At 35.0% G+C, this 27836-nt stretch overlaps 1 protein-coding gene across 3 annotated transcripts in view; it reads left to right on the top strand.

Annotated features, from left to right (window-relative positions):
- The window catches only part of LOC116163355 (E3 ubiquitin-protein ligase RNF19A-like), a gene marked incomplete at its 3' end in the record, with an annotated part of 50833 nt that extends 36971 nt beyond the window's left edge, over window positions 1-13862 (top strand). Inside the window, 9 exon segments of one of the 3 annotated variants that reach the window (XM_031477243.1) lie at window positions 1519-1640; window positions 1731-1978; window positions 8019-8158; window positions 8206-8398; window positions 8488-8602; window positions 13142-13332; window positions 13388-13532; window positions 13581-13717; window positions 13765-13862. In XM_031477243.1, coding sequence (XP_031333103.1) covers window positions 1813-1978; window positions 8019-8158; window positions 8206-8398; window positions 8488-8602; window positions 13142-13332; window positions 13388-13532; window positions 13581-13717; window positions 13765-13862 — 1185 coding nt within the window. 3 annotated transcript variants of the gene reach the window in all.
- Window positions 13863-27836: the final 13974 nt, after the last annotated feature.

The raw sequence follows: 27836 nt of genomic DNA, 5'->3' as shown, positions 1-27836 counted from the left end.
ATTCACCACTTTTTTTATGAAAACTTTTGAGCTTCACATAAATTGTCAAAATATAGATAAGTATTCACGCTATCGATCCCATACACTCGTATTGCTTAAAATGCTCCCTAATTTTGGCAATTAATTCCTAAAGTATGAACTCTTTTGACGCATGTTTTCTAGATTTTTTAAACATGGACAAAATATCAGTTTATATTGTATGGAAACTATGCTCTGTACATCTATCTACCTAATGTATATTTTTCCGATTATATACACCCCTTGCTTATGGAATGGTGAATGAAGTTCAGAGGCAATGTACGCCCCATTGAATTACATGTGCATCACCCGTTGTCTATATTCTCTAAATCCAAACCTTAACTTAGAGGGTTTATAATGACACCAATCGAAAGATTTTTTTCTCGTCTAATGATATACGAATAAACAAAGGTATTAGGATTAGGATTAGGATGACGTTTGCGACACGAGCGAGGCTGCGAGCGAGTAGAGCAAATGATCCGATTGAAATTTGTGTTGTACATATGGCGTTATACGGTTCTCATTTCCAATGTCTCTGATGGTTGCATGGATTTGCGAAATCTGTGAATTTTTTTACAAAACATACTCATGGAATATTAGGATAAGGTCATTGAAAACTCGAAAAATGAGTTTAAATGGCAATCTCTTACAGGATCAAAATTTTGCCACTCGGTGTCCCGTTGTCAAAATGATGATCTATGCAGCAATTTTCTTGGAAAAATGAGAAATTTTAGTTGCTCAATGCGAGCTGACAGTAAGTAGCTACTTGGTAATGGATTTGGATATATTTTGATGCGAACGTACTGCTCTGTACCCGTAAATAAATGGCTTATGTTTTTAACATTCAAAACGCTCATGCTGTAATTCATAAATTGTTTTTTATTTGCATTACTGTTCTCGCTCTGTAAATGTTAAATTGAAATGTGGTAGCAAAATACTTTTAAATGTAGCAGCCACTTTGCTCTCGTAGACACGTTCCGCAATTAAAATGTAAATAAAGTTGTGTAATACAAGCAGGCATTGCAATCTTCTGTGTCATTTTTAAGTTAAATTTTAGGTTGGGTATAACGGCAACCATGATAAAGAGAATGGACCAATGCCATAACCACGAGCATAACCATCACTGATAGTACAAATTTTCACCCTCCAAAAATTTTGTTTGGGAAAGTTCGAATTTAGGCATTACCAAAGATTGAGTATGAGATTACGTGTGAAAAATGAATCCGTCATTTGAGGTCAAAGTAACCGAGATTTCGTGACACTCCTTATTAAAATAGTTGTCCAATTCATTTCGTACGAGTTTAGTACTCTTTCAATGGAATTTAATAGGTCACGTTGATTTGCAATTATTTGTAGCACTTACGGTATTAGCCATGTATAATACCGTGACGTTATTGAGCGATTACCGCAAAAACATACGTACGTTGCAGGCCGATAATAATTTTGCGGACAAGGACTTTGGTGAAATTATCGACCTCCATTTTTTGTACAGAAAACAGATATCGACGATGAGCGTTTAAATTATACATAGATCGGAATGTACGTTTTTTTTGCAATCGTGCAATAGACCTTGCAAAATTCATGACTGGGAATGTATCACGATTGCTTTCCACTACGTAAAGGTATTTTTACAAATTTGTGTATCGAAGGTTGTCGTGATTAATCGCAAACTTTTTTTTAATGTGAGGGCTAACGTACGTAATTTTTTGCAGGCGTAATTATCAAATCTACTGGAATATGGAGGCATCGCATCATTAACCGGAGAACCGAGTCGAAAACTATTCAAAAAAGAAGATGAGGAAGTCTCTGGAAGGTGAACCACCTTGTGTTGCGGCGCAGCGTAAAAGGGGGTTTTCGAGATTCTCGCTGCGACGCCTCTTGTATGCGAGTCCCATTGTAGGAAGAAGATTTCCTCCTACACGTAGTATGTCTACCTCATCTAAATATCACAAAAATCAAGGTAGGTTTATCACAATAGAGGTAGGCAATACAATTGTGTTACTATTTACTTACATCATTGGTAAGCCGAATTGTCGCGTCACTAATAACGCAAAGATCCTTGAACATATTTGTCAAATGGTTAACTTTTTTTTATAGCATTTTAGATAGTTTATCTATTTTGTTGTAATGTCTTTATTTACAAGCAATATTTGAAACTATAATCATCTATTTATGGGATTCAGTACCAACGAACAAAGGGTGTTGTTATACACAACGGGGTGCTGTCAAGGTAAAGGTAGTATTGAAATGAATTATGACGATAATAAAAATGTTCTCGCTTTAAAAATTGAATTGGACAGTACCGGACCGATCAACGTGCCTTTTCGAGAGAGTAGAAAAAATGATTGAATGGGGGTTTACAGCATAGTTGAATTTCGTAGTTCTAATTTAATAAGCGTGTACCTGAAACCATAAAACATTTTTTTGGACAGTAAAAGTTTATTTAAAAATAAAGGCTGATTATCAAAAAAATAATGAACATGTGCGGTTTTAAGGGTTTATTCAAAACGATATGATTGTGGCGGGCTCTGTGACGCAATAAGCCCGACCAATCAGCTCCTAGAACCATTCAGATGACATAACGACTTGGCAATATTGCAGGAGAATGTCATTTGTAACTTGCGTCACCTGCCACAGGCACTCAGCGACGTCGGAAGTGTATAACGGTTGGGGGGGGGGGGGGGGGGGGCAAAAATCAGCGACCATGGAGTCTGAAAGGTCCCTCCCATGCAAAATTGTGTACGAATTAATGCAAAGCAGTGGGTTTTTGAGTGACCCTGAAACCTGTTTATTTAATCAATCAAATAATGTATTTTTGAAAGAAAACATTTGAAAAAAATTAAAAAAAGTGTCGGAGGATGTCTAGTTATATGCAACTGAGCAACTCAGAGATACTTGACTCGATTGAGAAAACCATAGCCATAGATCATTAATATTTTATTTAAAAAATAATGAAGAACTAGAACATACAAAAGTTACAAAAATGTTGTTTCTATTTATTGCACTATTGAGCATTGTAAAGAAAAGCAAGTATACAAAATTAAATATATCCAAAAACTTTCCGCTTTTCCGCAGTTTTGCTGGCAAATCTTTTCGGTTTACGGTCTTCTCTGTATCATTTTAAGGGGCGGCAGTACAGCTCAAAAGGAGTCGACAAACCCCACACCTTAGTAAAAGTTATTTAATAAGCGAGATAATATTTGTTTTATTTTTTATAATAAATGATTAATCTGTGTACAAATCTAGCAATGTTACTACTCAATCAGCATTGTCCACTTAAATTATTTTTTACTAAGATGTTTTGGGGTTTTGAGCTGTACTGCCGCCCCTTAAAATAAGGATACAGAGAAGACCGTAAACACCCTGTATATCCTCTACTTCCACACTTTTTGTAATTTCTGCATGCACATCATGCAGTAGAAGACGTGTTAGTCGCTTTTGAGTGATTTATCTAGAGGGGGCGCGGCCCCCCCTGTGTAAAAACTGAGAGGGCGACTCGCCCCCTCTGACCCATACTTCCGACGTCGCTGCAGGCACTTGTCACTTTCGCGTTAGATGCAGTTAAACATGTCTCTTAAAACGTCAGATCCTTGCACAAGGTTGCCGGCTCACTTCTACGTGATTGGTTGTAGGTTTATGACGTATTTAGACTGAAGCGTTTCAAATTCGGACTAAAAACACAGCTTTTCAATGATTTATTTTGGGTTTGGGTCGCAAATAAAAATTGAGGACACACGGGTCTTTTTATTGTGAATGTACTTTGTAGATCAGAAATAAAAAATGAAGCCGGGATGCCCCCATTGTGTTGTCACGTTACTCTGACAACTCCCAACTTATCTACCATGTTTTAGTTAGGCTTAGGAAGATTCGCGTAAACCTGTACAACAATTAAGAGGTCCGGACTAATGTAACAGTAGGTACTTTTCCTGGAGACTCAAGATTCCTAAAAAGTTCAAGATTTCTAGGGTAATTTCAAAGTAAGTTTATAAGAATAGTTCTGGTTCGCAAGAAAGGTTTGTGTTAAAATTTTTTCAATATTATTTATTTTATTTTGTGTGGACGGGGATTTAGCCAAGGTCGTTCTACTCTCCCAACCCACTATACGTTTACAAATGTCCATTCCCGAACCCGTATTCAAACGGGAACTTCAGTACTGCCAGATTACTGGTAAAATAAGACTGCTCAAGTTTTAAATAGATGTTTTCTAATAAGTTTTCTGGTCATATTTCTGAAAATACTAAAAATGTTTCGTAAAAGCTTTCTAATAAAATTATGACACTCAATTGACAAGATTGATTTGAAAAAATTACACTTTGTTACAGCAAAAACACCAAAAATTTGTCTCGTTCCCATACATATCTTTTTAAAATCCACAATATCATATTGGTAAATTCTATAGTAACATTTATAAGATTTCTGAGTTTTGTAGAATTATTTCTTAAAACTGCGACAAAGATTTTTCAAAAGATTCTGAAAAGTCGCTCCACGCAGATCTTTTTGTTAACATTTGGACTTGAAACGAAGTGCGACTTTATAAAAATGATTTTTCTCGAAAAATTGAAAAAATGGTCGATTATACATACATACATACAGGATGAGTTTTTTTCATTTTAAGCATTAGGATCTCGGAAACCGTAGGACATTTAAATTCAGTTAAATGAGGAAAGAGTTGTCGTTTTAAAAGCTTATTCAAGGTATGCTTTTGTTTTTTGAAAAAAATTCACAGTTTACTAGATATGAGCGAAAAACAGATTTAGTGATGTTTCACATTTACCTGTTGTAGAATCGTTAGTATTAGAAATACAGAAATATGCAAAGAACAAAAACTGTAGATTTTTTCCGCTTAATAAGATACATTTATTAATATTTATTCTTCTTAATTTTTGAGTTATAACGTAAACTTACATTTTTTTTAATGGTAATTATAGGTGGCTGAGACATTTTTAAAAAGTGCATTTTTTCTGTTTACAATGATATAAGGTTCATTGTACTTACTTTGGCAAATAAACATGATACAGAACTGTTTGTATTATTAAGAGTAGTAAAAACAGATTTTGTCATGGGGAAGCATTTTTGTTCTCTTAATTACTGTCTATTATAATAATATTTAACTTGCAGTTAGTTGTACAGTTTAATCTGGAACCTAAATGCATTTATCAAATTGCTACCAATGCCAATTACCCCGTAGAACTTATCTCCAAACGCCAACACAAATCCCTCTACCAACACAACTTTAATAAATCTACTTGTTTGTCCCACTTATCTGATAAAAAAACAATCCTTTTTCTGCCTACCCTTTATCGGTCAATCATCCAACTCCTTTAAAAACATTTTCAAAAAATACAATATTCATCTAGTTTTTTAAAGCTACCAAAAATATCAAAACCTTCTCCCACACCAAAAGATACTCCTGCCAATTATTCTACATAGGCCAGACCGGTCGAAAATTCTCCACCAGATTCCAAGAACATGTGTCCTGTATCAAAAACAATAATACGCTTTCTTCAATAGATTCCTTTCCCTCCTGTATATTAGATACAGGTCATTAATTTAACCAAAACTCGGGAAATATTACACCTTTGCGAAAAAAGTCAAAAATGCAATTTCTTAGAAATGCGTGAAATGCAAATACGTTTTTTTGTTGTAAAAGCAGTTTTCATTTTTTAATCGGAGAAGGTGGGCGTGGGCAATTTTAGTTTTCGGAAAGGGGGCGGCATGGAAGGAAGTTTTGGAACCACTGCGCTAATTCAACAGAAATGCAGTCATTTTTACTTCGGTCAAAAATTGTTTGAGAGCAGCCATGTCTTCATTTTCGATGATTGTTCATAAAATACATTATACACTGTGGTCTTTTAAGTATGTAACAAATGCGAATCTTTTTTTATTAGTCCCAAAGCATCAAAATTTAAATAATGTACCGCCAAAAATTGGTAGTAAATTACTCTAATTTCACAAAATACAGCAAAATGTTATTAAAAAAAGTTGGATTAAATTCAAGGTCATGCCCTTCTATCGTATGATCCATTTTTAACAATTTTAATTTAATAAAGTATCCAAAGTACATATAAACAGCTCATTTTAGAATAAAAAAAAATTTATTTTAGCGAATTGATAAAGATTCCAGTTATTCGGTTACCGGCAACTGAATCCTCCGTTTAATAACGCTCGAAAATTTTTGATATTTCTTTTAAAAAAGAAAGTATATAGTAATAATAGACTTCGTATGAAAATGTTAATTAAATTAAAATTTAAAATAAAACGTCAAAAAAGACATTCAAGGAAATAACCAATTTTAGTTTTTTTTTTAAATTTACGTCGAACCTATTCGACATTTTCAATTTCCAAAAGGAAAGTATCTAAAACTGCAAAACATTGTCCATGAACCAATTCTCTGTCTTTAATAATAAGAAAGTTACCCATGCAATCCCACGCGTTCTGGGACACTGTATACCATATAATCATATAAAAAAGTATAGATTGTGATTGATAATTACATTAATGTAATCAAGAAAAAGATTGCAAAAATTGACGTTAAATATACAGGGTGTTGCATTAGAAAAAAAAACCACCTTTGATTCAAATCTCAGAAACGGTGGTGCAAAAAAAAAATTTTTATTACGCCACTGGCTTCTATCTCACATAGGCAGTTTTTACTTTTTTCGATCTTACATGGGTAGTAAGACATAAAAAATAAAAATAAATTTCAATATTTTGCGCCTTTTTTTATCATTTTTTAATAAAAAAAACCTCTCAAATTTAGTTAAAATAAAAAAAATACAAAAAATGTATTAAAATACGGTGTAAAACTTTTATGGAAGCAGTATTTGTATTTTTATCTCAAATACTTTTACAAATATTTAGTACTTATTCAAATACTTCACAAAGTATTCAAATACTTTGAGAACTATCTAAATATTCAATAAAAGTATTTAGATACATTTCAAAGTAATGAAATACTTTTGATAGTATTGGAATACATTTTAAAGTATTTGAGTAAGTTCATACTAGACGCAAAAGTGTTTAGTATTCAAATACTGTTTCAAAGCATTCTGTCCAGCTCTACGTTTTTTTTATAAATGGTATTTTGGTGTAGGCATTCAGGTATTGTAATAAAATAATTCTAAAACGAACATAATTTCCGATTTTCATTAAATATCTTGCATAAAAAGCATATACTTGCCACAAAAAAAACATACGATAAGATAATCTAATCATAGGTCCAATCTGTACTCACTAGTTTATATAAGACTCATGTTTGGAGTAGTACACAACTCTGTCATGAATTGAAAAAGCAAAGGTCTCGATTTCCGACTATAAATACGGGTGTTTGTCAATTTTAAGTGCAACCAACCTTATGCATTTGATGTAATTTTTTATCATTTTGGTTATCTTAGAATTCAATCACACTTCATTCCAACAGCCACTTGTCAGTGATTGTGTTTTAAATGGTTCGGAAATAACAGATACCTCGAATAAACTTTTCTAAACTATGCAATCGTATAGTGTGAAAAGATGTGTTGAAAATAAATAGGAAAGGACACGCGCGCGATGTTATCAGGTACTATCTTCGTTACATATTTTAATTATGCTATTCGTAACTTCTACAAGCCAGTGAATTTGGATGTATTACAGTTACACGCGATGATAATTAAATCTCATTAAATTGCGCAATTTTTTATGTTTAACAATTTGCCGTTAATTGCAACAAAGGCTAACTTGGGCAGATGGTTTATTATAGTAAATGTTCTACATTTCTTTCTTGTTGAGGAATCACAAACAAAAAGAATTGCAAATCTAGTACGCGCAACTTTATAATAAACACCAATTACATTACTCAGTGAGGAAGTGCTTACTTTAGTTGTGAAGACGAATTAAAATAATTACATAATTATGTTTGTTGCAAAAAGAATGACTTTTTATTGGTACCTAATAAAGCAAATAAGCTTTGTATTGTATGATAATCGTATGAATTCAGTTATGTTTAATATATTCATTTTTAGGGAATAGTAAAGATATGGCCGATACACGTTCAGAACATTCTCGTGATGTGGAACGTGAGCTCCATAGTTGCGGACTTGGACACAATGTAGAACTTCACGAAGCTAACAGTAGAACGTCAGTCTTAACCACCAGTACAAAAGTAAACAGTTGCCTGTCCCCAAATCGGTATTAAAATCTAATTTATAGAGTGGGGATGGGACTTTGCCGATGGAGTGCCCATTATGTCTTACCGAATTTCCCATTGAAGAATTATGCGAAATCATGGCATGTGGGCATCGCTCTTGTTTGCCTTGTTTGCAGCAGTATCTTCGTGTCGAAATAACCGAGTCGAGAGTTTCTATTTCGTGCCCTGAATGCTTGGAGAGATTACATCCCAATGGTAAATGACTGTAGTAAAGATCTTTTAACTTATTTAATACATGCGATTTATTGTATTATGACAATAGAACATAAATTTCGTCATTTCAGAGATTCGTAACATTGTAAATGATAGTGTGCTGTATGAAAAGTATGAAGATTTCATGGTTAGAAGAGTGTTGGCGGTGGATCCTGATACTAGGTGGTGTCCGGCACCTGATTGCAGGTAGGTACATTGTAATTAAACAGAGTAAGACATTGGTATTCATACAGAAATATATAGCAAAACTGTTCAATACTACAAATTGTATGAGATGTGATATTGGCACATACCAAATTTGTATGAATTTATTTTTAAGTATAAAAGGCGAGTATTATTAGACCACTGCAGGATTGCACCTTTGTCCCATTAGACGCTATTACATTATCCACATCTGTGTGATTAAATCCCAAGTGACAATAGACATTCGTGATTGATCTTTCAAAATTAAATAAATGACACTTTCACTTTCCCTGAGGTAAGTGGCCGTTAGTCGGTGCAAATCTAAATATCGGAAAAACTAGTAGACAAAATATATTGATCATAAATGACTCAAATAAAAGTGGCAGCCCAATTTTTTCGCCAAAGAACTAATTGGGGTTTTAGACATTAACAGCAGAAGACATTAAGAAACTGGACAAAAAAGCTTCATAGGGACTCGGATATAAGTAATAAATAAAGCCTAATAACAAACAAGAAAGATAAGTGCAATAAAAATAGGAACTTGAATAGGTAAAATATAGTAAGGTTTTCTTTAATTTGCGCACACGTCATTGGTGTATTACAGTACTTGATTACGGTAAGCAGACTCGTCTGTCATTTTGGAGCCCATTGACAGCCCAAATTTGTGCACAGAAAAACTGTTTATTGTGTAAAATCTTACCTTAAATACCTTTATGTATTAATAAACGTTAAAAAAAGCAATAGTATTTCTTCAAATGATAAGACAATACATGCAGGAAATGCAACGTTTGGCAAGCGTTAATTGTCAGTGGGCTCCAAAATGGCAGTCAGCTGTGGTATAATATATATAGTAGCTATAGGTGTATTACGACGTCATCATTAAGTATGTTTACATAGCATAATGCAATCAATGGAAGAGAATACGTATAATTGTAGCCACAGATCTGTGCCACTGCGTCATTGATTTGTGAATCAATGTCAGACCAGTTTTTGATCGATTTTGCACTTTTAATAGATGTTACAGTGTTTTAGCGTATGTTTGTGTAGGTCTGAAATTGATTCAAAAATCAATGACACAGGGGCATAGATCCGTGGCTACAATTTTATGTAGGCAGTCATACAGACAGTGCAGTACAACTTCTATTGACTAATTACAAAAAAAATGTTTCGGTAGTTATTTGTAACAGGTTGTCCATCTCGCGATCTTCTACTAACAAATGAGAAAGGAAATTGAATAAAAACTCATAATTTTGTGCGTAAGAAAAGACAAGAACATGTAAAATATGTTACGCAAACAACCAGGGAAACCTTCTTCAGGACAAAAACCTTGACAGAAAATCAGGTCATGAATTTCAAGAATCTATTTTTTCTAAAAACATCAACGTGTATCGTTCCAGCTGGTTGTTGAACGTCGCAACTTTCGCCCAACTTGTTCGTCGATCTTCCTCTTTTCGTCCTGGTAGAAATCGAACCACAGCCTTTTTACCAATGACGCGATTTTCTAATGTCATCTCTTTAGTAGCATACCGTTTTGAAGGTTTATTTCTGAAATAATAAATTGTTAGTCTCAAAACTAAAAGTATTACTACGAATAAACCACGCGGCATGGAATTTAAGGAAACAAACAGTCTTCAACAATTCCACTTTCAATTGGTCAATTAATCGTTCAATAAGTAATTATTGATTGACTATCTAACATAGGCGGTTAATTAATTGACTAACCTGGAAGTATATTAGTTAGCGGTTAGTGTGTTGATTTAGATGAGTCAATTACATCACCATTTTAACTTTTGCCTCACGGATTTGATTTGTAAAACAAAATTTTGATTTAAAATTATCTTCCAGGAGTTGTGTATGTCGGAACTTTCTCACTGAGTTAGATTGTTATTTGTATTTTAATGTTCACCTCGGAATTACGATTGCCAGAAGTACATAATTATGACTCGATATAAAGATTTTTTTCTGTGAGAGCACGAACTACATGTAGTAAAAATTTCTATTTAGAATTTGGGTGTGTCAAATTTCCACAATGAATTTTTTGTGGTGTCAAACTAGATTGTCAAGAGCAGTGGCTCAATTTGTTGGAAAATTACAATTTTTAGGGCATCCAAGGCCAATGACTCCATGTCTATGTGGGACTTGAATTACATTTTCAAGGTCATCCAAGTCATTGAACATAGGAGTTGTACTGTCAAATTAGTTCTTTAAGGTCAAGGCCATTGTTTATAGTGTCAAATTACATTTCCAAGTTCAATGGCATCATTTTTGTCATTGCCCTCTTACTTTGAAGGTAAAATATGACACCACAATTTTGGATAACCTTGCGAATGAGTCCATTGGCTTTGAAGTAGATCATTGAACTTTAATTACCTCGGAAACAATAAGATGTAATTACAAAAATGGGAAAATTGACCTTTAATGCCCTTGAAATTGTAATTTGATACCAAAAACTGTGCACATTACCTTAAAAATGTGAAAATGTAATTCGACAGTCATTGGCATTGGATGACCTTAAAATTCATTTTGACACTGCAAAACATTGGGCCATTGACTTTGGATAGCCTTGAAAATATAATTTGACACCATAAAAATAAGTTCATTGATCTTGGCCGTGCTCGGAAATGTAATTTGACACCACAAAAAGGAGCTCATTCACCTTGGATGACTTTGAAAATGCAAGTAATTTGAACCACAAAAAATGGGCCCATTGACCATGGTTGATCTCGGAAATTTAATTTGACAACACAACAAATAAGGACATTGACATTGAGTGTAAATGTGCTCTTTGCTTTTGCGCAGGTGATTTCCAGTAATCTACTGTGATCAGCAAGGGTTCTTCTAAATTTGGTAGCAAATTGTCTCTGAACAGAATTTATTACGTAATGAATGAAAAGCACAATATCTACATTATACTTGCATCTCTGTTGAGATACGATCAAGTTTTATCTACAAAAGCGAGTGCAGTTTTACAGTAAAGTAAATCAATAAACTTGGCATTAAGACTGTTGATGGTAACACAACGTTTTAAATTCAGGTATTAATGACGCGTGTCAATTCCAGTTCAATTGAATGATAATAAGCTTTAATAATTTATGTGACTGTTGAAATTGTCGAATGATCTCAATGTTAATTGCGGACATTTAAATAAAATAAGTGCTCATCAGTAATGACTGTTTGCTTCGACAAGTTTAAGCATTTTTTCATTGTCTCCAAGGATTTTATGCTTGAAGTCAACTTAAATTTGACAATGCAAATCACCAGTCATTTATTGATTAATAGAGTGTATAAAGTTCTAAATCTAAATATTAGAATCCATGTGTAGGAGTTAAAATCATGAATCATGATGTTAAGTTTATTGTTTACTCTGTGGGAGTGGGCAGGTGTTCAAATTTGTAATAGGTTTTACTAGTTCATGTTAGTTTGCGCTCTTCAATTTAATTTGTTTGATTTAATGAACTCGGTCTTGTTTAGCAGAGCAATTGAATGAAAGTTTTTTTTTTTTTGGTAATTGATAAGTTGTTAGCGTGGGAAACAGCTATATTTGAGAAAGTTGTGAAATAGTAGAAACATGTAATGTATGTAATACATATAAGAAAACTAATTTCTGAAACAAAAAATACAAAAAAGTGTACTATTTTTAGCACAATTTTGTGTATAAGTGATTAATTCCCACTTGCAAACTACGGTTTTTGAACCACATGAATTTCACTTTCATTTGACTACTTCTTACTAAATAATATAACGTTCGCTAGCGCCACCTCTTAGTAAATTTCCTAATCAAAATGTGTTATTTTTCATTTTTTTATATTGTTTATATTATACCATATGATTGTGTTACGACGTAGTAGTAGCCACTCCAGGCGAGAATAGTACCTTAGAATAACTCTTTTCATGTGAAATTTTGTGTAATAAAAGATTTCATTAGGCTTTAATGGCAAACAATGTGTTTCTTCTTTTCTCGAGGTGAAAAGTCATGGCCATCATATTTTTTTGTCTTTATTTTTGAGTGGGCGGGGTTTCAGCCAAGGCTCCTCTACCAACCCAACCCACTATACATTTACAAATATCCATGCCCGAACCCGGATTCGAACCAGGGACCCTTAGCACCACAGTCCAGCTTTAACTGAACTGTGCCATACAGGCCGGCAAATATTAGGTGGGTGTGATATATACTAAGTTAGAAAAGCCACAAGGGGCTACAAAAAAAAAGGCAAAATAACTAATTTAACACAGAACAAAAGAAACAAATAATTAACAATTGAAAGATATTTGAAATAGTGTTGCCTCAACTGTAAACTAGCAAGGTAGTACTGATATATTAAATAATAATAAATTAATAACCTCAAGGTTACTCAGGTAACACATCTAAAAATTATTGTATATGTTCCCCTTGCTGCACAAAGTATTTGCATATAGACTTTGTAGTAGCTTTATATCAAATGATACCATATAATTCTGTATGAATATCGTGGTATTGGTCTGCTCATGCTTTTACTTGTCATATCAAACATTTTTAATTGTAAATTACGCACTTGCTTCCAGATTTGCAGTCATTGCAAGTGGTTGTGCAAGTTGTCCAAAACTCAAATGTGAAAGACCGGGATGTAACTCGTACTTCTGCTACCACTGTAAAGCGGAATGGCATCCCAATCAAACCTGTGATGCAGCTCGTGCTCAACGATCACCAAATGTTCGCTCATCTTCAATTAGTTTTAGTCAAGATTCGCAACATCGTAAGTCTACAAATTATTGACCGTTTTCTTCCTGTTACTAATCGAACAATTTAAGGAGATGATATCAAACCGTGTCCACGATGTCAAGTGCTGATAGTGAAAATGGACGACGGTTCCTGCAATCATATGATGTGTGCCGTTTGTGGTGCCGAATTTTGTTGGCTGTGCATGAAAGAAATTAGTGATTTACATTATCTTAGGTGTGTATCATTTATTTTGGCACCTTGGAATTTTCATGTCCGTTTTAGTCCGTCAGGCTGTACTTTTTGGGGCAAGAAACCTTGGTCGCGCAAGAAAAAGATTTTATGGCAACTCGGAACATTGGTCGGGGCGCCTGTTGGTATTGCCCTTATCGCTGGTATCGCAGTGCCCGCAATGATCATAGGTAATTGTTTATTCGTGTGTGTATTTTTTGTTAAGTTTGTGTTGTAGGAATTCCAGTTTGGGTCGGAAGAAAGTTGTATACAAGATACAAAATATCAAACAAACATAAACGTAATGCTGCTATTGTTGGGGGTGTTATAGCATCGGTAAGTCCAGTTGTTTATTTTTATATTACCTAATTAATTGACCTAGTACCATTATTTGAAAAATGATACTACACAGGTAAAAAAAAACAATTTCTGAGGTACCTATACTAAATTACTTTTTCTTATGCGTTTGTAGTTACCTTGATTAATATGCATGTGGGATGTATAAACCAACAATGGAATTGAAGGACATTTAAAATTAGCTGTATAATAAATATTTGGTTGGTTTTTGCATAACTTTAGCATTTTAGTTGAATGCTAATTTTTTCCTGTTTCCTTTTGTATGTTACTCAACTTACAAGTTTGTTGTAGTGGACATTTTTTATTAAGAATGTTGCAAGCCTAATACTTTTAGTACCCAGCATTTATGTACACTATCAGGTTCGAGGTTGCGCCATTTTTATAAAAATAACTCTTGAAGAAATATTGCATGAAGTAGGCAACTATTCTTGCATTATTTTAGATTTTTTGGAGAAATTTTTAAGGAATCATTAGCTTAAAAACTAATATGTTAATTAATACATGTAGGTCTCTATTTCGGTTCAAATTTTGGTCATTGAGATAATGCTCTTGGTCTTTTTCCCAATGATCTTGGTGCATAAAAAACGATTTTGACATGTTTTGATCAAAATCAATGTGGCCTCAGAAAAATAATTTAACATCTTTAAATCACACACATGCGGTTATCAAATCAAATCAACGGTTGGGCGGAGTAATTTAATGCCTTGAAGATAAGATTTTTTGATAGAGTGCTCTTGTATTATGATATGGTTGAATATTCTCCACATTTTAAAAATATTTGGAATTATACAGGGTGCGCCCACAAAGTAGGGCGCCAAAATGGTACATTTTTTTAAATAAAACCCCCTGTATTTGAATGCATTTTTGAGAACAGTTCAATGCAACAAAACCATATTTAATGACTGCAAACATTCAACAAAACGACCATAATTAAAATGTTTTAAGTTACTATTTTTGGGAGCTACTAATATTTAACTATTTGAATATTTGAAATGGCATGATTATGTTTTTTAAATTGAATGTGATAGAATTTGATTCTCTAAATTCAATGATTAATATCAAAGTAACGTTTGATTGGAACTTTTCACTCAAAAAAATGTGGCTGCTAAGGATGGTAAGAATGTACTAGGTTGAATTTGCATTTGCCTGCTCTCTCACGTGGAGATCTAGTGGAGGCAGATCCAAGAGGGCCTCCATGACGGCTGTGGGGGTCGTTCGCATCGCACTCGTGCAGGCAAGGCACGCTAGTCTTTGCACATGATTAAGGAGTGCTACGGCTGTGGTGAGTCTGGCTCTAGGCCACCAGACAATTGCTCCATAACAGAACATAGGTCTAATCGCGGCAGTGTACAGCCACAGGACAGCCTTCGAGGATGGTCCCCAAAGTCTGCCAATGTCGCGGCGATTTTGCCAGAAAGCCCTATTTGCGTTTTCGGCTTTGAGCTGGATACGTTTGCTCCAATTCAGTTTTTTATCGAGGGTTTCTTATTATTAGAGATGAGAATTGGTTAAATGAAGTGTCTTGAAATGTGTTTAACTGGATAATGGCATGACATTTTTTTTAGGGGATTGTTTGTAGTTATACCACCATTTTGTAGGTATGTAAATATGGATAATAGGATAGCCAATAAGTGATGTCATAAAAGTCAAAATTTTTCTAGAACTATACTTATATAAAATGTTGGAGAGAGTTGTAACGCCCAAACCCTCCACCCATGAGTGCGTCCCTGATATTTTAAACATCGGATGTAATTATTTTCATTGTTTTGTTGCCTTGAATAGATTTTCTATTGTTTTTTTTTAATTCATCACAGCACAGACTACTTGATTAAAATATAAAAACCGTTGATATAACTGGTATTTTATTTTCAATCTTATACTATGATAGCTCGTTGAAAAGAGAATTAAAAAATCTATCAAGTAATCTAAAAATCCAATATGGCGCCTATTTAACTTTAGAAAGTTGGTAAATGTTCCTCAAAAGTAGCCATCTTGAATTTTTTTTACATCAATTTTAAATTAAGCAGACAGTAACTTTTTTTGTATCTCGTATACTTTCGATGATATAACAATTATAAGACATTAAAGGAAATGACCAATTTTTAGTTTTTTTGAATTTATGCCAAACCTATTCGACATTAGGAAATTTTAAATAAGCATCTAAAACTGCAAAACATTGTCCATTTAACCAATTCTCTATCTTTAATTGAAAGTTACCCATGCAATCTGGGACACACTGTATATTCCCATTAGGTAGGTAGCAATATCATTCAGTCCCCATTGCAGGAGAGCCGGTATTACGCAGTCCAAACTGGACGACTTGTATGCTGAGAATGATTTCACCGCCCAGCTCACCCTCACCACGTCCACCATCTGACAGGCAACCACCCAGTCATTCTCCATGGGAGTGAAGGGGATTGCCTCAGGCCAGATTGGGGTATGGCGTGGTGGTGGCTCCAGGAAAGTGAGCGTCTCTTAGTACATCAGCTGTCTCTGTGAGGCTGTCCGTATAGGAAACCATCCTCTCTTTTTAGGCTAGCTGGGTTGTGGTATGAATCTTTTGTAAGGATTTTACTTAGGCGAGATATCGAGGAGAGGGATTGTATATAGAATGCCATTCAGGCGAAAATAACTTAACACCGAGTTTTCTCATTAAAGTATAATTGGAAATGCAACCAAAACATATCAAAACGTACAGTACAATGAACTGCTCTACTTCCATACAAAGCGCATAACATTAACAATGGAAAAATGCATTGCCACGCCACCTATTATAAACAAAGTTAAATGGTAATATATTACAGGGGCGCAATAAGGCGGAATTGTACTTCAATATTGTATAGAGCTACAGAAATTCTTCCATGCCCCTCTCTGACGCCTCCTAATGTCCTTCTTATACAGGGTGGCCATTTGAAAACGAAACAGAGCCTATTTTGAGAACCTCATAACCTTTACGAAAAAATCCTCGGACCCGTCAATTTTTGATTCAAGGGGGAACCATTTTTAGCGCATTTCCACAAAAATAAAAAAAAATGCGCTATTGTGGCCACTTTGTCCGTCCGTCCGTCCGCCCGTCCGTCCGCCCGTCCGTCCGTCCGTCCGCTAACTTTGCGACGCTACTAGTTTTTTATCTTAAGAGCTATTGTTCTACTTTTTTCGCTATTTGGTTCGTTATGGTGTCGAGTCTTGCACCAAGGAAGGAATTTTTTCTGTACCTTTTTTCTGTACCGCTTACAAAAAAAGTTATTGTAAAAAAAACAAAAAACCGTTTTTTACATGTTCCATAATTTTACACTTTTGCCGTTTATTAACGATCCTAGAGATCGTTTATAATTTTGCATTGCTATCTGTCGCCTGCCGGTTGGTCTGTCCCTTTGTCTGTCTGTCCATCTATCTGTCCGTGTGAACGATAACTTTGTTTAGAAATGTTCGATCGCTTTTACATCTCCGTTAGTTATGAACTGAATTGCATGAAATTCAATATGGGCATAGCTTTAGCCATATAATACGCAATGCCAAAAGTTGAATCGAATCGATTCAAAATTCACAGTGCCCTTTTCGCATCTCGACCATTTATAAACCGAATTGCAAACTTTTTTACTTATAAAAGTATTTGAATGAAATTTGATACATAGGCACTTGGAATAAAGGAAAATCAAACGCCAATTTCAAAATTTGGTTTTGCGCATGCGCAGTGCCAACTTTTTTATTTAATGGAAGAATTTAAACGAAATTTGATACATAGGCACTTGGGATAAAGGAAAATCAAACGCCAATTTCAAAATTTGGTTTTGCGCATGCGCAGTGCCAAACTTTTTTATTTATGGAAGAATTTAAATGAAATTTGATACATAGGCACTTGGAATAAAGGAAAATCTAGCGCCAGTTTCAAAATTTTATTTTGCTCATGCGCAGTGCCAACTTTTTTATCTATTTTAAGTGAAATTTGATACTTTGGCGCTTGGAACAAAGGAAAATCTAACATTAGTTTCAAAATTTAGGTTGCGCATGCGCAGTTCCAACTTTCTTATTTAGAAAAGCATTGAAATGAAATTCTTCTCATAAACTGAAATTGAAGTAGCACGTCAACAATGGATTGCCCATGTGCAACGCTATCTTTCATATTTGTGGCCGGATTTTTACGATTTTAACAGAAGTTGCATTTTACAAATGGGAAATGAATGCAAGTGGAAATGCGCTTTATGTAAATCGTTTACGATTACTTTTTTACTTTCATTATGCGGTCAGTTGGACGATTATGAGCACCATAAAATGGCCGAAGAGCACCAAAAACATTTCTTACTAAACACTGATTTTGGAAATAATTCAAGTCTGTTCATGGTGAAATGTCAACTAATAATGAACAAAAAACACATATGCACATGACAGCTATCTTGATTAAAGTGTTTTAAATCCCTATTGGAAAAAGTACTTCGTATTTGATCACCCGTTATAAGTTCGTGTCCTAAACACAAGTGGGCGTCACAGCACTAACCGATCTTCTAACTGCGTACCCTTTTAAACGAATAGTAACCCTGCATTTTTGTCACGTGCTCGGCTTTAAACAGAACGGAACGAAACTTTTAGGTCCCAAGAGATCGTGGCAACCACGCTCGCTTTCCACAATACTTTTCTGGTTATCGCCAGGCATACTTTCGTTAACGTTCGCTATGAAGCGGTACATAAATTTCCCTATGTTGTAGACAATACAAATTCGAGAAAAAATATTTTTTTTATTCTAAAGCGACCACCCTTTACAACAGATGCACTAGGCAAATATCAGAGGAGCAGGGGTTTTGTCATATATAACTAATTACAGTCACCGATTTATAATTTTTCTGGTCATATTCATAATTAATTACTCATATAGCAAGAGTACGTTTTATTTTCCTATGTACATAAGTTTACTTCGCAAATTAGAATTCTCGCGGTAGTTACCCATAACTGACTCTCGTTGTTCAATTAAAATTACTCATAGGCAAATTGGCTTTCAAATTTATTTTAGATACAATAATAAGTTCGCTTATGGAGTGTCCAAAACGCATGCATCACGCGTGTGTAGGTTAATCTGAGTATAATTAATTTTGTAGCTTTTCCACGGTTACTGCAGTTTGGACATCTACACCAAATTGTTTATTTACAAGGCTGCAAGGCCATGATAAACGACTTGTTACTTGTTGTTAAGTGAAGCCACGGTACGTCCTTTTGCGGAGTTTTAAAGTTAAGACAGTTGGACTTGATAATAAAAATGTTATTGAAAGTTTGATAATTTGTTTGGTGTGCAACCAAAGTTAGTTCGAGTTTGTTGAAGTTGTTTGTCTCCGAAAAAGTGCAAAAAAGAGAATTTTTTGGAAAAATTAAGGAAGAAGTTTAAGGAATGAAGTTACAGCAGCATGGTATTTCTTTGTTTTGTGTTTCAATTGTGATTGTGCGTCTAATAAAGGTTTCGCAGTGACCAAATGCATTAGGACGATTTAGAAATGTGGAAGTTTTTTATTTCATTTATCGACCGTCTGCGTACGAGGTTTTATGTAAAAACTAGCTTTTATTTTATGACAAAAAGCCATCTTGCCGATTTCGCTAACCCATCATTACTGTTTTATCGAGTTGTCATGTTAATATTAAAAGCCTGAGTTCTGGTATTTATAACTAGTGAATTACGCTAGCTCTAGAGACAGGTGAATCAGAGAGTTAGGATCCCGCTTGGTCGGGTCAAGTTTCCAGAGATCTACTAAAACTGTTTCTGTGCGAAATACTCTTAATAGAGACTCCTGGCGTTTTCGTATAAGGCTGACATATTAATTAAAGTTTGCATAGTGAGTAGGGGTAGTTAGTTATACTACCATTTGGTAGGTATGTAAGTATGAATTAGGATAAACAATAAGTGATGTCATAAAAGTCCAAATTTTTCTAGATTTTATACACTGCTATTTATTAAGAAATAGACATAGGGATTTAGTTGTATTATTTTTCCCGATATCTACTTTTACATGACAAAATCTCTTCTAAAGGGCGCCTAATTTTATGCAACCAAAACAGTTTCTTTAAACAAATAAAGATCTGGCTGTCATATTAATTAATTTGAATATTGTTGCTTTGGCTTTCGTATTTTTATTTTCGTTCGTGTGCGATGTATTCAATTGAAGAAAAAGTTGATATTGTCAATTGGTAAAGTGTCATTAATAGTGTAAGAGTGTAATAGATTTATTTTTTGTTACACCAAAGCAATAAAACAAAATAAGTTACTTAGGATGCATAAATTAGGCTCATTTCCGAAGAAATGTTTTTTAAAGTGGACACAGGGAAAAACAATACACATAAATCCCAATGTCTACTTCTAACTAAATATCGCTGTATATCAGTATTATAATGTATAAATAAACTCATTATGTACTAATTTTGGAAGGGGTTGTAACCCTCCCCTCCCCATGGTCCCCTGAACTATACTGACCCTAATAGTAACCCGAGATTAGGAGACTCGGTAGCCTTCATCAACTCTCGAAAACTTCAAAGAATCATCTGAATATGAGAACTCTTATCTAGATAGTATAATGGATCCAAATAAACACACGATTAATTGATTGACAATGACAAAAACTTATTCGGAAACACATACGCAATAACTCAGCAAGAAAAATCTGAAATAAACAGGGAAACAAGCTCGTTTTTACATTTTTTACCCCGCACACAAGTGGTCGACAAAAATAAACAAAGAAAGTCTTAGAATAACTTAGTTTTCTCTTAAGAATCCATTTAATTTGGTCAAAACAACGGTTTTGCGATATTCAGACTCAGTAACACAAAAACACTCATTGCATTGGCAGCATCAGGAAACCTCATTTCTTTTCTTTTACGCTGAACTCGAACCACTCAACCTGGCTTGATGAATAAAGGACCCAATTTCTTTCTTAAGACTATTCAGTCAGACGTGAAACTTTTGTTGATCAAGTAACGGTTTCATTATGCACAGCAAATGCTTTTCCAAAATCAACGTAATTTTCTTCCGTTAACGGACAAACCGCATTAAACTTTGCTCGAAGAGACAACCGCCTTAGCCTAACAAATTACGATTTTTTCCCTTTTTTTCCTATTCAACAGAATACCACTCAATCTCTCATTTCTGCCAATCTCAAATGCAACACCAATAAGGAGCGCTCCACGCAAAAAGATCAGATAGCACTTAAATGCACTTGACCAGATGTTCCTTAATTTTAGATAACGCAATTTTCACATCTTACAATTTAAATAAACAAATGTACACGAATGATAAAATTTAAACGAGAATAATGCAATTAAAAACAATTTTAAAATGGAAAAATAGACACTAAAATAGCAAATTCCGATAAAATAAACAAACTTTCTTATTTAAATTGAATTAAAACATTCGCACATACAGGATGGCCCCACTTTTAATATTATGCGGGTTGAATTTTAACTCTAGGAATCCCAGTGGAGCTTATGATTAGAAATTTCATAAATTTACTTGATAATTTTTGTAATGTGCAAAAATTAATTACAAACAATTAATTGTGCTATACGGTTTATTAATTTGTTGGCTTCCCCCCCCCCCCTTTCTGGAATGACATTACTCTGAATGTAATAAGATAGGGATGAACAACTTTTTTGATTGTTGTTACCTGATAGATAGGGTACGTTAAGAAATTGTGGCTGTCCACATCCAAAAATAGAGTCTTTAGAAACCGCGCAAATCATCTACAGTGCCGTTAGGGGTAGAGAAAGATTGAGCCTAAACGCGTGGTTTATGCTTGGTCAAGTTCTACACCTTCCTCCATGTTGCACTTCATACTAAAGGAGACATATTTTCAAAAAACTTGAAAAGTTTTAAAGCGTTTCCAAATGTAACGAAGATCCTTTCCTCAAACATCTACGCGAACACTAAAAAGCTTTAAAGAGTCTTCAAGAAACTTTAACAATCTTTAAGAGCTTTATAAGTCACAAAAAGTGTTCAATCACTCCCACATTCTTACAGTGGTCATTGCATTCTCCAATAGGTACTTAAACACTTTGAGATTCATTAAGAGTCTCTAAGAACTTTTAATTAAGAGTATTAATTCCTCAACCTTGAAGAGCCTTTAAAACCCTTTGCAAACTATGAACGTATCCAGGTGCGTTGAAGAGACCTTAAGAGCCTTTTAGGGTCTCCAACAGTTTATAAGAGTTTCTAAAAGTCTATAAGGGTATGTAAAACTTTTACAATAGCAACCAGTCTTAAAAAATCTCTCCATAGATCTTTAAAAGTATTGAAAAGGCTTTAAGAGGGTTTCAAATACTTGGCCTGAAATTTGTACGAATCTTTAAAAACCTTCAAAGCATCAAACCGTCTGTAAGAATCTTCCAGAAAGTTTTCCACTCTTTGGGATTCCTTTCAGAGCTTTTGTGAGTCTGAGAGCTTTTAAAAATATTAGGTATTTAAGGATCTATAATAGCCTTCCAAAACATATACGAATCTTTAAGGACCGATTCTTTAAAGGTATCTCGTAATATATGAGATTCTGAAGAGTTTGTAAAAGAGGTTTTTAGAACCCTTAATAGACATATAATGCTGAAAACTGTGATGTTTCACGATGTATGGGTTTGAAAATGTTGGTTGGTTGNGTTGTAACGAGTGGTTTTATTTCGCGCCAAATTTCATTAAAAAATTTCGAAATTTCTTGTCATGATAGTGCAGGTCACCCTGTATATTTCATTATTTGTTCCGGTTAGAAATTTTGTGTTTGGGCATTTCGGTTCGCTCAAGACTATGGTCCGATAGATTTAATTTCGCTCAGATTTAATTTCGTCGTGGGAAGAGTGCAAAGCTGATTGACGTCATCATGAGTAATGCGAGTTTGTTTGTCGTTAGTTTATCAACTTTGGCGCCGTCTGGACCGAGAAAAGGAGCGGATGTAGCATCGAGCCGTCAACAGATAAGGCCTTTCCACGTCATCAGCAGAAAACCGTGAGATCAGTTGGGTCAGCAGTTCTTTGAGGTTAATGACGAAGTTAGAGTGGGTTAAGTCTTATTTATCTGAACCAATGGGAGAATTTCTAGCGGGAGCCATTTTTGTTTTATGGTAATTTGGGTGTGGTTTTTTCATTTCAATTCTGAAGAAGGGGATCGTTTTTGGAAGACTCGCGGTTAGTACTTCAAGCGGTCAACACGTACCTTGAGCGAAAGTTTTGGTACACTTGGCGGTTTGAGCCACCGGCTTATTTCGGTTGCTCCCAGTTGCGTGCTTTTTGCACCCGTTCCGAAGTGTTATTTTCTTTTCGTGTTGATTTTTTGGCGAAGAAGACTCGGTTCAAATCAGATGATATTTTGGCGAACCCTTGAGCGTCACCCCAGTTTACTTTGGATGCAGTGAATCGCGTTAGGATACGTTGTGATTTCTCGAGGATATATAATTCAAAGTGCTGCCCTAGTCCTCAAGGCGCAGAATTTCGGGATCCGCCCCAGGTGGAATTTCCTACTAGTGCCGTAAGGTCATTTGTCGAAGGAGCGCTGCGTTTCGGAGAGATATTTGCCCCAAGAAGAGCTGGTGAAATAATACTTTGAACCATCACAGTTTCCCGTCGGATAGTGATCATAAAAGTTTGTGTTCTGCCGTACCGCTAACTCAAAAATCTGTATTCCGCAGGCGGTCAAAGCTAATAAACTAATAAAATAAAATTAAATACACTGTGCTGTGTAGAAACTTTGGCAACTAGCCGTCTCCCACTCGCCACGCGAAGGATTTCCGGGACTAAGTTTCCGTTCAAACACTAAACTTTGCTTTCGTTCCGAGGAAGGATAGGCACCGTGGATTTTTGGTTTCCGTGTGTTAAATTCAAGCCACCCCTTAGGAAGTCACAGAGACCTAAGTGTCAGATCACATCCACCCTGTACCAGAGGAAAGAGCAGTTCACAAGATCGGCTGTACAAATGTTGTAAAGGTTAGTCTAATTAAATTTGTAATATTCTGTAAAATTCCACTTTTTGGTAATTAAGCTATCGTAAAAAAAAATTTTTGAGTTGATTGTTTAATAAAGTCCAATGAACGATTACCAAAGAGTAGGATAAATTTTTGTTTATTTAAATAAGTCCCAGCCCACGCTGGATTAAAAAGCTGATTACCTGTTGTTGCATTTTTCAAACTGTAGAGGATGGCCACCCCTTGAGTAAATTAGTCTCACCTGTTAGGATTTTTTAGTTAGTAGTTGTCATTGTTAAGCTAGTGTTTTTACAAGTAGAAGAGAAGAACTGCTAGATCCCTGTCAATTGTTTGTATCGCTAATCTCATTTCAATATATTATCTATTTGGTTTCAATGTGCCTGTCTTTAACGAAGAACGAGGGGAAGGAAAGGGAGGAGTAGGAGTTGAGGCAGGAGACTGGTAGGCGGCAGTTTAAGGTTTGTTACGCAGTTTCAAAAGAGTTAAAAGCCCACCGATTTGAGTTAGCCGGAGCATTTATTTTTATCGATTGAGCAGCCTAAGAAGAAGACGGTTTGCCTTGCCGGGCGGAACCGATGGTAATTTTCAAGTCCAGAAGGAACCCCCGTAGCAATGTATGGGTTTGAAAATGTTGGTTGGTTGATTTTTTGCCATCAAGATCAAAACCGATACTCAAATTATACCGTTAAATCAATAAATACTGTCAAATGCAGGTCTGGTTTATTTATGATGCAAATGTTATAGTTTAGAATGTAAACAGTAAGTATAAACAATTCAATGTAACTTTCGCATCGTAACTGAAAAATCTCTTTAAAATTTAATGCGGAATTTGAACGAATATTCCAATAACAAATTGAATTATAATTTACCTCCAAGTCTTACCTGCAACGATAATTGTTCAGAGAAACGCAAACGCAACTCAGTGTGATGCAACAAATCTTCTCTTGAAACAGCACAAGATGTGATTCTAAGGACCCTAATTATTTTACAGAATATTCTATGAACATTCTAAGAGATCTGAAGAGATTTTTTTTATAAAATTCTACTCATGTTCTAAGGGTAATGATTATTATAATCTTCAGAAGATTCTAGAAATACTTAAGATGACTATAAGGATGGCAATTCTAAGGATTGCAATGCTTCTGAAGATTTTGTAAAGCTTGTAAAGGGAGTATCTAACTAGATTATTGTAAGGAGAAATGTAGACATTTTATTTTCAAACCCCTGTGTCGTAAAATCCATACGTTAGATGTCGCCTGCTGTTGTTCCCATTCTTTGAAATCAAATCCCTTCTTTCCTCCTGCTTGTGCTCCTCCTAGTCCCACTAAAAGCATGATTTTGTATTCCGCCAGGAACTTTTATCTCCAGATCTTTCCCTCCGTGCATGCAGAAAGATTCAACTAGCTCTTCAGAAGGGTTGTTTGAATCGCTCGGAAGATTCCGTTTAAGGGACGTTAGCCGACCGTATTGGGAAACCAGAGGGGTATCTGGGCAACATTCTGTTTTAAGGAAAACTGGAGTCCGTGGTACACAACCTTGCGTAGGGGGTACAGTAGCTAAAATAAGATCACGTGGAGGTGAAAATTTCTATATATTGCAGAGGGTGTACTACAAGAATCAAATTATAACAGGATCCTCGACATTTTGCACGTTTCAAATGATGAAGAACACGTGAATTCTCACAACGAAAGTAAATTTATATCTTTCTACTTTCCATAATGGGAACTGCAAGGCTCTCCACGAGCAGGCAGACTGACAAGGGTTGTCAACTCAATCATGTAACAATAGTTTACATGGCGCAAGTGATCAGTACAAGTGCGCTATCGCGAGGGTTAATGTTACCCGTCATGTCGTCTTCGCTGAAGAACGTAAATCCCATTTTTCCCCGCACACGACTTTTACGGTTCAAAACGAAAAAAAGGAGAAAAATGCAATTAGATATGGAGATATTCATATGGGCGGAGGTACGTGTTGGAAAGTTTAAACTAAATTCAAGAGAGAGAATTTTAAGGGAGAAATATAAAACTTACAAATCGATACCTTGAAAACATTTTAGAAACTTCCCGAGTCGCAAATCTAATTACAAGTTTGCCACAATAACTTCCACTGAAAGATTTTGTTCGGATAACTATAATATCGTGTTTCAAATATAATAGTTCTCTAGTCTTATTATTGTCATCATCAATATCGTTTGGAGGAAGATGATGGATGCAATCGCATTTGAAAGGGATACAATTTCGTCTAACTCTTTTCACTAAGAGCGCATAAATAATTTATCCTTTTTAATGAACATTTCACTTTAGTATTTCATTAAAGTTGGTTTTAATTTTATTAGGTAGAGGAAGCCGTATGCTGTTTTTATGTAAATCGCGATTTAATGGCGTCAGTTATTAATTTTTACGGGGAAATTATAGTCGACGCTTTTAACGCCCAGGTTCCCTACGGAGATGAACGCATTATTACTTTACATACACATTAAGGCTTTACTTCTTCCGCCATTTCGCATTTATGAAAACCAATATATGGACTTTTTTACCTCGAATGGAAAATTCGCCGTTAAATATCGTTGGTAATGTTATTTTCCAGCGTTTATATTCGCCGGCCCGGAAGCTAAAAAAGGTCATAAACTTTGGAAGCAAAGGTACTTGGGGGAACATCGGTAAAACTGTGGTTTTCGGTGCTATTTTTCGATGTCTTCTGGGAAAAGTAGGTATTTCAAATTAAATTCCGTGTAAATGATAAAACTGCATTCATTCTTTCACGATCGGGCCCGGATCAAGATTTCCTTTTGGTTTTTTAATTTAATATCGAAATACGAAATCTCTCGGATTTAAAAGATACAGTTTTTGTAGTTAGTCGTCCTACATTTGAAATCTCGCAGGCTCGGAATTTCAAGGGTTAGAATTTTCTAAAATGTAACCATTTACAAGGGTTGACGATTTCACTTGCACAAAATAAAATTGATCTTCTACGGCATTGGCAAACATTTTTAATTTTTAATTTACCCACGGCTAGCTCAGTAATAAAAATGTTTTCATACCCCTTACCTTGGGGATGTTTGGCCCTTTATTTCCTCTCAAAAATCTGAAATTCAAATCCAATGTTCTGATTTGATTAAACTCGAATAAATAGGTAAATTCCTTTGGTTGATTGAAATATACGAGGGTCGTTCAAAAAGTAAATTTAACAATTTAAAATGACAACGTGTCCATGCTAAATTTGATCCTTATCTAAAATTCATCTTTACCACATAATATATTACTGTTTAAAATATACACACTATGCTAAACAAAATTTTAATCCAACCAAAGAAATGGCATCACTAAAATTAAATGGAAATTTCCAATCAATGAAACAAAATAACCACGTACCTAAAATGATACGTAACCGTTAGCGAAAACGGCATAAAAAAAATTAATTGTGCGCAAACTCTTACACACAATAATATGTGCTAGCTCTAAACTCGTCTGCCCAAAAACCCCCTTACAATTCGGTCTAACAAACGTTTTATCTTAAAAATGCACGCGTTGTTATCGCTTTTTATTTCTAGACATACTTTTGTTCATGTTCGCTATGAAGCAGTATTTTCCTATGTTTAACAAAATACCGAGGAGTTATCCTCCACATTAAAAAATGTACATATATTGTGAATCTTGCGATTTTCAAAGACTGCCAATGAAATTACTGAGATTCCGAAAGACTACCACAGAAATCACCGAGATTGTGGAAGACTGCCATAGATTTTGACGACTGCGTCCGCATTCACAAGTTTCCGGGGATTTTTATAGCAGTCTATGGAAGTTGCGAAAGATGACCCTTCCCCTTTCGAGTGATGAGGCAATTAATGTTAGTTACCGGTTGTCGCGGTGGTCGCTAACAAAAAGGCGGTCTATGGAAGATGCGAAAGTTGTCCCTTCCCCTTTCGAGAAATGAGGCGATCGATGTCAGCTACCGGCTCATACAGGAAAGGCGTTCGAAGTCAATCGGCGGTCTAGGGAAGATGCGAAAAAAGTCCCTTCCC

This window comes from Photinus pyralis, unplaced genomic scaffold, assembly GCF_008802855.1.
Source record: "Photinus pyralis isolate 1611_PpyrPB1 unplaced genomic scaffold, Ppyr1.3 Ppyr1.4_LG2, whole genome shotgun sequence".
Lineage (NCBI taxonomy): Eukaryota > Metazoa > Arthropoda > Insecta > Coleoptera > Lampyridae > Photinus > Photinus pyralis.
This window is presented reverse-complemented; position numbering and strand designations above follow the sequence as displayed.